This window comes from Panicum virgatum, chromosome 4K, assembly GCF_016808335.1.
Source record: "Panicum virgatum strain AP13 chromosome 4K, P.virgatum_v5, whole genome shotgun sequence".
NCBI lineage: Eukaryota > Viridiplantae > Streptophyta > Magnoliopsida > Poales > Poaceae > Panicum > Panicum virgatum.
In genome coordinates, this window is record NC_053139.1 from 45,034,754 (window position 1) to 45,045,971 (window position 11,218).

Here is an 11,218-nt window from a genome sequence, read left to right on the forward strand (position 1 = left end):
TAACTGAAGATTTAACACTCGAGACGTTTAGCTGCTTAGAATCACAAGATCTGTATAGATACCTGTATATTGCTACTCTCTCCGTTCCAAATTAAAAAGAATATTTAGGTATGTACTACTCCCTCCGTTCCAAAATATAAGTCGTTTTGGCTTTTCTAAATTCATAGTATTTGCTATGCATATAGATATAATATATGTCTAGATACATAGCAAAATATATGAATCTAGAAAAGTCAAAACGATCTACAATTTGGAACGGAGGGAGTAGCAATTTCTAGATTTACTGCAGTAACAGTGCAGCATTTGTCCAAAGAATTGTTTTTACCTTTGTGCCCGCTGGGTTGTTTTGAGAACCTCAGTTTACTTTATACATATAGTACTTGATATTTCCGGTCACTTTATCAAATTTGAAAGCAATACACACGATGCCACGACAAAGTTTAAGAACTGGTAGTTCTAGAAAAGGTTTAATAAATGTATACACGGGACTATCATATTTAGTGAATGAAATTAAAAAGGCTAATAAGATCACAATGCTCAAAGCATCATACAGTCAGTAAAGCTAGCGCCTCCAAAGGAGAACTAGGTTCTCAGTGTGATCGTCATATACCAATTTTGCTATCAGGAAGCATGCAAGCAATGCAAGGCCGGCAAGTTCTCCAAAAACAAATCCAAAGATGACTGCAAGACGTGATCTGTGTTCCCGTGAGGTGGAGGCTGGATGTGTTCTTGTTGAGTCACATTGGATGCTGAGCATACGGCCACATAGCTTGGAGTTCCCACTGTAGCTAGAATTTGCAAATGTATCAAACTGCCATCCAGTTGGAACGGGCCCTTCTAGTTCATTGTTAGACATATTGAATACCGAAAGGAAGTGCAGTTCACTCAATTTTGGTGGGATTTCACCTGTGAGCTGGTTGTTTGACAGGTCTAGCACTTGCAGGCTTGTGAGGTTGCTGATTTGCCATGGTATCTCTCCAGATAAGTTGTTGGAGCTGAAGTTTAGGACATCGAGCATTTTTAACTGACCAATCTCTGTGGGAATGGAACCTGTGAATCTATTGTGGCCTATATTCAATGAAATGGGAAAAGCATTGAGCATCCGGTATTGACGTGTCGGTGTCCAATATACTGGTAACTCTAGGAACTTGGGGTCCAACTGGACAGCGTTCTTCTGATATTGTATCATTGGCATATTCACCAATGCAATTGGGATATCCCCTGCAAGGCTGTTGTTTGATATGTCTAGATAGAAGAGGAGATGCAGTTTATTAATCCAGGATGGTATTGGTCCAGTCAGTAGATTGTTTGATAAATCTTACATCTCCAGCTTTGTGAGATTTGATATCCAAAGAGGGATTTTCCCAACCAATGGGCAAGAATCTATAGTCAGGACCTGAAGATTCCCAAAACCATCAATTGCTTCATCTTTCGGTATGGTTTCACCGTTGAAGTTGGTTCCAATAAGCAGGGAGGTGAGGTTGCTGCAGCTTTTGAGCTTGTGAAGTGCATCTGTGATATTTGTAAATGATTTATTGGCAATTGAAAGGAAGGAGAGGAACCTGAGATTGGCAATGCTTGGTGAGAACTGTCCGTGAAATTTGTTGAAAGACAGCCGTAATGCAATTAGATTGCTACATGCATAGATGCTTTCAGGAACTGTACCAGTGAAGTAGTTCATTGAAAAATCTGCAGTTCTCAGATCCAACCGGGAAAAGTTAACTCTGCTAAGATCTCCCATAAAACTGTTATTTCTGATGGTGATGTATCTGAGACCTGTGCAGTTACCTAGTGCCGATGGTAGCTCTCCAGACATCAGGTTGTTGTCTAAGTGGAGCTCTTCCAATCTACTCAGCTGCCCCATAGAATCTGGTATATTACCACTGAGCCCATTTGATCCAAGATCAAGGATGATCAGATTGTTGAGCCTGACTAGGTTGGAAGCATCAAGAATCCCTCGTAAGTCATTGTTTGGAAAAGAGAGCTGCTCCAATGAGGTTGCATTGAAAAGTTCATGAGGTAAAAGCCCTGTAAGGTTGTTGTGGCCAGCCTTGAGTACTTTTAACATGGAGCAACTGGCAAACTCTGGGGAAATAGTGCCACTGAATTCATTTAAAGAAAGGTCAAGCATGGCAATTGATGGGGCGTAGTTGCAAACTGAAGATGGCATCGATCCAGTAAAACTGTTGTTGCTTGCATTAAGAGCAACCAGATTTTTCATCACTTCCAGTGTTGTGGATGGGAACTGCCCTTTAAAGAAGTTGCTTGAGATATTCAATACCTGGAGAGGAAGACCAGAATTTGAGGATTGCCGCCGCTCTTGCAGAGGACCAGATAGGTAGTTGAAGCTGACATCCAAGACAAGGATACTGTTGGAGAACAGCAATTCTGCTGGTAGACTTCCTTCGAGTGAATTGCGGGACAAATTGAGGCGCAGCAGCCCGGTGAGATTGCTGAGGGATGGTGGGATGCTGCCTTTGAGGCCTTCAGAATCAAGCAAGACATCCGTGACCACACCACCAGTGCTGCAAAAGATTCCTTCCCATTGGCAGCAGTCTGTGCTGTTGATCCATGACACGTTGAGGCCGCCATTGCCCTCCGGCGAGAGCCCATCTCGGAAGTCGATGAGGGAGCTCCTTTCTTGCTCCGTGCAGGAGGTGGATAGAGAGACAAAGGAGAGCAGGAGGACAAACGCCAGACTACAAAAAAGCATGGCCAGTTTGATGTTGCTGTGCTCAGAAAATAGAGTGGCTGCTTGATTCTCATGAAACTCACCTCTGCTTGTTTGTTTAGTTTGGGCCCTGATTGGCTACAGAATTAGAGGTTCTTTCTGCAGTAGCATGGAGGAAGAAGATAATTGCTACTTCAATGTTGTTGATCTTTTTGTATTTTTTCCCTCAAAGAAAATTAGCAGATAACATCTAAATCAGCCGTGTCTACTCCATACTTTATTTATACTGACCGACTAGTAGCTGCACAAAAATCTATCACCACTTGTCGACTTCCATAGCGTGGTCCAATTGGATTCATCCCGTGGTCGTCTCTATCTCTGGGAACAGGAGAAAAGTCGCCGAACCATCCCAATCATCACGCCCTTCGTTTCTACCGAGTACTAACCACGGACTACTCAGTGTCTTTCATGATTCAATCTACAAACAAATTTCCATCTTGAGGACGACAATGGTACTGTAAAACACCAATTTCACTGGTGGACTGCCATGGAGAGAAATGGAGAGAAATGTGGGTGAAATATGCAGAACTCTAGGAGGGAGAACTCTGCTCCTGCTCTGTCAGGAACTGGTGGATCAGGTGAAGGTGAGCAGCAGCAGAACAGCAAGGCCACAGCACGTCGTAGTGGTTCAGCACAAAAGTGAGAGGTTACATGGTTCTTATGAATCTGGACTGGACTGAAAAAAACTATGCCTGTTGCTGATGCAAATTGAATGTTTCTAAGCCCTACTACTTATACAAACCGGTTGTTACATGGGCTGTGTTTAGTTCCAAAATTTCTCTCTCCAAACTTCACTATTCACCTATCACATCAAATCTTTTGCCTCATGCATGGAGCATTAAATGTAGGTAAATAAAAAAAATAATTGCATAGTTTTGATGTACACGACTAGACAAATCTTTTGAGCCTAGTTAGGTCATGGTAGGACAACAATTACCACAAACAAACGAAAAGTGCTACAATATGCTATAGTGTCCGATGTGACCTTTTTTACCACCATTTTACATATCTAAACACAGCCATGGACTGCAACTAACAAAATCAGGAGAGACAACCAGTAGGATTAGGTCAGAACCACAATGATAGTAGCTACTAGCTACACCAGAAGGTTACAACACTGAATAGAAGTTGATGGGTGAGTACGGTCAGAACCAGTGAACATTTCCTACACCGTTGTACATTGCAGACTATTCCTTCGATATTCTTTTTGTACATTGCAGACAATTATTTCGATATTCCAGTACAAGGTCTCCTCTATAGGTTAAATATAAAGGAGCTACAGTTGACTATATTTTTGTAAACGCAGTAAGGTGAGCCCCGCAGAATAGGAAGGAAGTTCAGCAGTGAGTTGTTGCAGTTATGAGGTCACAATAGGTTTATCAGCAGATTCATGAGAACGAGAATGACTAGTCCTCCCAATGTTTTCATGGAATTGTTGCCATGAGATGATGAGAATAGGACTCGGTCGTTTCTCATCGTTTGACTTGTATTCTTGTCGATCGCTATGTCACTCTCAGTCAGAGGACGGCCACTTCGAATTAGGACAGATCATCTAGTTGCTGACATATTCATCTTGTCCCTACTCCAATGGTATCCAATTTTCAACCAAAAAGGCATCACCTGGAAAGAAACGTAATTGTATTCCTCTAATAATTCCAACAATTAATAAATGGTAAAAAAATGGAGTGGAGCAGAAACCCAACAAGGCAGCTACTACTGCAAATCTGGTCCTCTGCAAATCTCTTGATCGGAGCAATGGATGTTACTCCGGCGATGTTGGCGGCTGCAGTCGCAGTCCTCGCCGTTGTTGCATCGCTCCCAGTACTGCTGCGCCTCCTCTCTGCCAGCACCGGCGGCAAGAAGACGAAGCTCCCACTGCCTCCCGGTCCATTTGGTCTACCTTTCATCGGGCAGACGCTCAGCCTGGTCCGCGCCCTCCGCGCCAACACCGCCGACGACTGGCTCCGGCGCTGCGTTGCCGCGTACGGCCCCGTGTCGCGGCTGTCCCTCTTCGGCTGCCCGACGGCCTTCCTCGTCGGCCCCGCCGCCAACAAGTTCATCTTCGCCAGCGCCGCGGTGACCGCCAAGACACCCGAGTCCTTGGCCCGGATGGTCGGCCGACGGACGATCAGGGAGGTGGTCGGCGACGAGCACCGCCGCGTCAGGGCCATGATGGTCCAGTTCCTCAGGGTGGACGCCGTCAAGAGGTACGTCGCCAGCATGGACGGCGAGGTCCGGCGCCACCTCGACGAGGAGTGGCGCGGCCGGGGCACCGTGGCCGTGATGCCAGCCATGAAGCTGCTCACGTTCGACGTCATGTGCACAGCCATCTTCGGCCTCGGGAGGGACGCCGTCCGGCGGGAGCTCTGGACGGAGTTCCAGCAGCTGGTGAGGGGCATCTGGGCGGTCCCGGTGAACCTTCCCTTCACCACCTACAGCCGGTGCCTCGCGGCGAGCCGCCGCGGGCGGCACGCCGTCGCTGGGGTCATCCAGGAGAGGAGGGCCAAGCTGGAGCGCGGGGAGAGCGCGCCGTCCAGCGACGTGGTCACCAACATGCTCGCGGAGGGTCTTCCTGACGAGGAGATCATCGACAACGTCATGTTTCTCATGGTCGCCGCGCACGACACCACCGCCGCCCTCCTCACCTTCCTCATCCGGCAGCTCGAGGCCGACAAGGATGCCTACGACAAAGTTGTCCACGGTAACTAGCTTTGCGTTCTTGATCATAAGCTAGCAATAGCATAAATTTTGATGGGTTGTTCTAATCCATGGACGATGGGATTCGATCAGAGCAAGAAGAGATCGCGCGGAGCAAGGCGCCCGGGGAGGCTCTGTCGTGGGAGGACCTCGTCAGGATGCGGTACACCTGGGCGGCGGCGATGGAGACGCTGCGGATGGTCCCGCCGGTGTTCAGCATGATGAGGAAGACGGTGGCCGACGTCGAGTACGGCGGCTACCTGATCCCCGAAGGGTGGCAGGTGATCCACGCCGCCAACATGACGCAGTGGGACCCGGCCATCTTCCCGGAGCCCGGCAGGTTCGACCCGGCGCGGTTCGAGAACCCGTCGGGGGTACCGCCCTTCGCCTTCGTGCCGTTCGGCGGCGGCGCGCGCGTCTGCCCCGGGAACGAGTTCGCCAGGGTGGAGACGCTGGTGGCCGTGCACTACATCGTGACGCGCTTCAGGTGGAAGCTCGCCGCCGGCTGCGACCGCAGCTTCTCCAGGTTCCCGCTGCCGTACCCGTCCCAGGGCCTCCTCATCGACATTGAGCCTATTCAGAAATGAGTGCTCGATTGCATCCGATTCAGCTCGAGGAATCCGTGTGCAGAAGCAGGAAGCGCCTTGAGAAAGTTCAGTAACAGCTGTTAGCTGTAGTTCAGTTCAGTTGGCTTGATGTACAGGTTTACTGGCAGTGAATTTGCAGCATAATTTTCTGTTGCTTGTCAGTAATTATGCCAGTATACTGAAACTGAACTATATATATAATGGAAGTCACAGTGATATACTGAATACGATTATATATTTATTATTTAAAACTAATTGCGCAAATGTGCGGGCAGTTGGCTAGTTAGCACAAAACTTTAGTGAACTTTACATACAGAGAAGAATCACAATCACCCCCAGGATTTACAAAATGTACAGCAGCTAATCTTTCCATCCTTCATTATGTCAAAAAACTCAAAATGCCCACTCTAGTTACTTTCTGCACATAGGCAATGCAGTTTGTTTCAGCTCTGGCACCTACTATTGTCGGACAAGAACAGGTACCGGAATCTTGAATCGAATGGTATAACGCTAAAACTGCGCACTCCAAGAAGACGCTGCTTGTGTGACGATGAACTCTCTTGGATTGCAGCGACTTGGTCCAGGGTTAGATGCCGGCAGATCCAGTCGGCAAGCAGAGAGTCCTCCACAATGCCCTTGGCATAGCTCTGCAGTAGCTTTGGGACTATAAGTTCTCCTTTATCGTTTATACCAACTGATGCTCGGATATAGTCTCTCATTGACTCTTGAAGTTCCTGTCGAACATTTCCAGCAGAGAAAATCCGTACCTGGGTGACGGCAGGTTATGAGCACTGGAACTTGAATTTCTTCTTTCCAAACTTTCCGGAAAGCCACAGTATTCAGTTATTTTAAGCATGTAATACTACCATCTGAGAAAACTTAACTCTAGAAACTACACACTGAAGCATCTGAAGAATTTCATGGGCAGGTAGTTTAACAAAGTCGTTTAAAAAACATATTTTAACAAAAGGAAAATATACTGATAACTATTAGCTTCAGTAACAGAGTTATACTGTAACTCATTCACTTACTGCAGGTGAAGAGAACATCCCACAACAGAGTGCAAAGAGCATAAGGGGCTCAGTATTATCTATTGAATATTTCTTGAGCTTCTCTGAAGTTTTAAATTTGTGAAGAGCCAGCATCAAGGACTAAAAAGGAGGAAAATAGTAAGATACGTTATGACCTGTATAAATATAGAAACTAACAGATGAGGAACAGAGTAGTACGAGTTGTGGCCGGTGCACTGGAGTCTTCATCTTCAAAATCACAAACTCAATTTCAGCTGCACTAACAGGCTGCCCACAGACCGTGTAACAGGCCTGCAACATTATCTCTAGCTTGTCAAATTAATATATGTTGCAAATCCAGCGAAAGTTATGAATCAAAAGAGATAATAGTCAAACCTTTTGCATTAGCGAGAAAAGCTTGAAGTCATTTTCAGGGACACCATATGCCAAATATGCCTGGTAAAGTCCAGGGTAAAAATGCATATTGTTCAGGATGCCAACAATTTTGCAAAGAAAGAACAAAAGAAAGCATCATCTTCCATGTCTAACAAGTAGAAAATCCTTAAAAAAGGTGATACTTACATGCATTATTAATGCATTGTACAGATTAATCCAAAATGCTAACCGTTCATCACAGTTCATAGAAGAAGGGTCAATCTTTGATAGTTGCTCCACAAGAAACCTGCAAAAAGAGAACGGGAGGAACAATTAACTACCACTTACAATAAATTGCAGTGCAGCTTAATTGTTTTCACATTTGTAAGAATGCCTTAAATAATGTCGATTCACTTTTGCCAGGGTTGATCTAACTTTAAATGAATCTTTTCTGAACATGCAAAGTGTCAATTAAAATCAATAGCTGAACGAAAGTGTTTAGCTGGAAACCTGAACTTCTTCAGAGCTCCAGATGCATATTCAAGTTGGTCATTGCCGATGTACATCCAAGACACTTCAACTACTGAACAATAGCTTCCAATGTCTCTACAGGCTTCCTTTCCATTAACATTGTATGGGTCGAAGTTTTTAACTTCATCAATATCCTCGTGGTGCAAGTCAATTGAAGGACTGCGCAACACTGAGGCTATTACTGATGAATCTGATAAAGATGTCAATGTTGAACCAGATAGACGTTCTGCTGATGAAGATGAATTAGCAAAAGTCGCCTTTGGTGATATCTTGGAAGATGCAGATAAATGAAGGAAGATATCTTTCATGGAGCGCACCATCTCTTCAGATAGCTGATTTGGATTATTCCAGACATTTCCACCCATGCTGCTTTTCGTCAAATTGGATCGGCTAAATGGCAATGCATCTATCTTCTGATCTTCTTTGCTTTCTTTTTCCATAGAGCATGGCTCTTGCATCTGCAGGAATACAATTAGATTTTGCTTCGCTGAAAACTGAATATATGTACCAAGATGTGTAAAACTGATAAATATAACTGCAGAATAGGACCTCTTCTTTTCGGTGATCCAACAGTCCAGTTAAAGAAACATCCCGATGCTTTTCTAGCAGCCTATTTAGAGATACCCGCTCTCTACCTTCAGTCTCTTTTTCGTCATCCTGTAGATCTTCAGGTTCAGTAGAAAAATCTTCTTCCATTGAGTGATAATCTCTGAATTCCAAATCTCTTAACATTGACGCATGCTTAGAAAAGTAACAAAGAATCAGTCACTAATTGCATACTAATTGCATAGTAAAAAAGCGTAAGTTGAAATTAGATTAAACTATGAAGATAACTTACTTCTTCCCCTGTAGAATCGCAAGCTGTGGAGGGTTGGCAATCTGATGAAGGTAGCAAGCATCCTGGGTTATTCTCTGCAAGTAGCCTTTCATTCCTTGCATGGCATAATTGGTAATGTAGGTGATTTAGATCCTCTTCAAGCTTTGTGATAGCAATCTCCAAAGAGGCTACGCTAATTAGTAGCTCATGTGCCTTTAGAAAGGAAAGGATATCATAAGATTACAGGGTGCACAATGAGTGCCAGAAACAAATGAATACATTAATATCTAAAGTGTGCACCTTGTCTGGAAGCTTTATAGAAGACTTGAGTATCAGCGCGGCGTTATATGTGATGGCATCTGCCAATGCCAGATGTAGGTCAATCTCTTCTTGGAGTTGCCTTTGCAATTTCTTAACCTGTAGAGGTATGTCAGGACTCAGGACTAGAGTATTACACTTAGTACTCAATCACATCTGGGATTACTTGCTTTTGTTCTTTTAAATTTGCAAAAAAATATTCTCATATCACAGAAGCTACACATTTCATGGAAAACTGCTCGAAATCAGCTACAAGCATAAACCATAGTATATTTGGAACAAATTGCATGCATTCGCTATGATTAAATGTTTGTGTCTAACATGCACGGCATGAAAAAACAAGAAATGCACATCAGAGGACCACTCCCAAGAGCAATTTTCAATGAACCACTGGATATGCCCACGGCCAATAGCAGCCAGTCCCATTGGCAAATGCTTCCATTTAACAGGCAGAGAACTCATCACAACTCAAAACAAGCAAAGTTTTTTGAACTTAAAACATCATTCTACAAAATTCAAAATTTTGGAGTTCATTAACCAAGAAAGGCACTCACTTCCTGCTCCAGCTGCGACCTGTACTGCCGAATGCTGCACCTTCGCCCCCCTTCCCTCTTGCCACTACCAATACTGGTGTCATCCTGCAAAGAAAACACAAACACCACCCGATCAGAGCTTCCATCAGACTCAATGCATCACCTGAAACTGTCCTGGAACCAAGAAACAAGCACGCCATTGGATTGGAGGATACAGCCAAGGCAGGAAGAAGAAACAATACATGCCCCCAGCCCCTGCATGTATGCGAGTATGTGACCACTTCACAAGGGCAGCGAAGAACCAGTCAAGGCAATTAGCAAAGGGGAAAGCGACATGTCATCTGGGCCCCCGAACACGGAACGCGAGCAGACAGCTTGTCTGAAGTACAAGACAACCCGCGCATTCTTACCGAAATTCTCGGAGCAAAAAAATCCTCGAACGATGAACCAGAATGGCACAGAAATTGTCGTACGGATTCTAAAATATTGCAGTAGTGTGGCAGAAGAGAAGCTTCAGGAAGAGAGGGGACTTTGATCATCAGGGAGGAAAGAACGAACCCCAGAGCAGCTCGCCGGCGCGCCGCCGCCGCCGCTCCCCGCACGCGCCGAGCCGCCCGACCTCCTCCCGCCGCCGCCGGCCATCCTCCGCACCGCCCTCTGGATCGACCCGCCCCTGCACACGCGCAGACCAAGAGAAGAAGCGCAAAGTTTGAGCAAGACTCCAAGACCTGACCTGATGAAGCGTGCTTGTAAATTGCAGGAGGCAGCCAGAGAGCAGCAGGGGCTGACAGGGTCACGGAGCGCATCTTGTCGGACGCCGCGGCGGCGGCCAGCGCGTCCTCCGCGCGCACGCACAGCATCCAACCCGCCCCCAATTCTTTACCCCGGCGCGGTACACCTCCGGCACTAAACAAACCCGCGCCCGCCCAGGCGGCCGGAGACGCCGCAAACGACAACCCCGCCGCCGCCGCCGGAGCCGCAGCGCATGTGCGGAGGAGGGAGGATCAGGGAGTTTCTTTCCGGAATGGGACTGCTGCCGCGACTGGCCGAGCAGCGAATGATGGCAAGCAGGAGTGGTGGCTACGCTATGATGGCAGCCATGACTAGCTCCATCACCGAGAGCTCTACGACGGGCGATGGGCCGCGCGGTCAGACCCACGCCATTGACGCCACACCTGTCGCTTCGCTGCGGCAATAATTGCGGTGCCGGAACCTGGCGACGGCAGGGCGGCCGTCAAAAAGGGCAGCGGAGGCCTTGTTGGCGCGCGGGCGGCGGGGCCCACGGCGCAGCGGGAGGGGACGGGGAGAGTGAAGAGGGCGCCAGCGGGTTGGGTGGAGACGTGGAGTTGGTGAGGCAGGGGAGCAGCAGCGTACCGGACCGGAGGCTTCGGCAGCTTGCGCTTCAACTCCAAGTGGGCCCGCCCCCGGCCGGGGTGGAAGACGCCAGGGGAAAAAAACTTTGCTCCGGCAGGCATGCGTCCGCGTGAAACTTTCCGCTCCAGCTTTCATTTTCAGCCATGAATCCTTCCTTTTCCTTTCTGAGCCACGGCAGATCATTGCAAAATAATCCGTCTGTTTGGGTGGTAAAAAGTTTGGCTGGTTTTAACTAATTGACTAGT

General features: G+C 46.9%; 3 protein-coding genes across 3 annotated transcripts; 1 reads left to right on the forward strand and 2 right to left on the reverse strand.

Moving 5' to 3' along the window:
• Positions 1-344: 344 nt before the first annotated feature.
• LOC120704311 (receptor-like protein 2) lies at positions 345-2,919 on the reverse strand. The gene has a single exon (XM_039988655.1). The coding sequence runs from the start codon at positions 2,711-2,713 to the stop codon at positions 1,319-1,321; it is 1,395 nt and encodes a 464-aa protein (XP_039844589.1). The 5' UTR covers positions 2,714-2,919; the 3' UTR covers positions 345-1,318.
• A 1,314-nt stretch (positions 2,920-4,233) lies between these two features.
• LOC120704313 (cytochrome P450 716A1-like) lies at positions 4,234-6,252 on the forward strand. Its single transcript, XM_039988657.1, has 2 exons — positions 4,234-5,432; positions 5,522-6,252. Exons 1-2 carry the CDS (start codon positions 4,412-4,414, stop codon positions 6,013-6,015), a joined length of 1,515 nt encoding a protein of 504 aa, XP_039844591.1. The 5' UTR covers positions 4,234-4,411; the 3' UTR covers positions 6,016-6,252.
• LOC120704312 lies at positions 6,234-10,804 on the reverse strand. The gene is made up of 12 exons (XM_039988656.1): positions 10,389-10,804; positions 10,158-10,272; positions 9,621-9,704; positions 9,049-9,165; positions 8,770-8,961; positions 8,481-8,672; positions 7,911-8,389; positions 7,608-7,707; positions 7,422-7,481; positions 7,245-7,337; positions 7,047-7,166; positions 6,234-6,782 (listed from the first exon to the last, which is right to left on the reverse strand). The coding sequence occupies exons 1-12, from the start codon at positions 10,457-10,459 to the stop codon at positions 6,459-6,461; spliced, it is 1,947 nt and encodes a 648-aa protein (XP_039844590.1). The 5' UTR covers positions 10,460-10,804; the 3' UTR covers positions 6,234-6,458.
• Between the last annotated feature and the right edge of the window lie 414 nt (positions 10,805-11,218).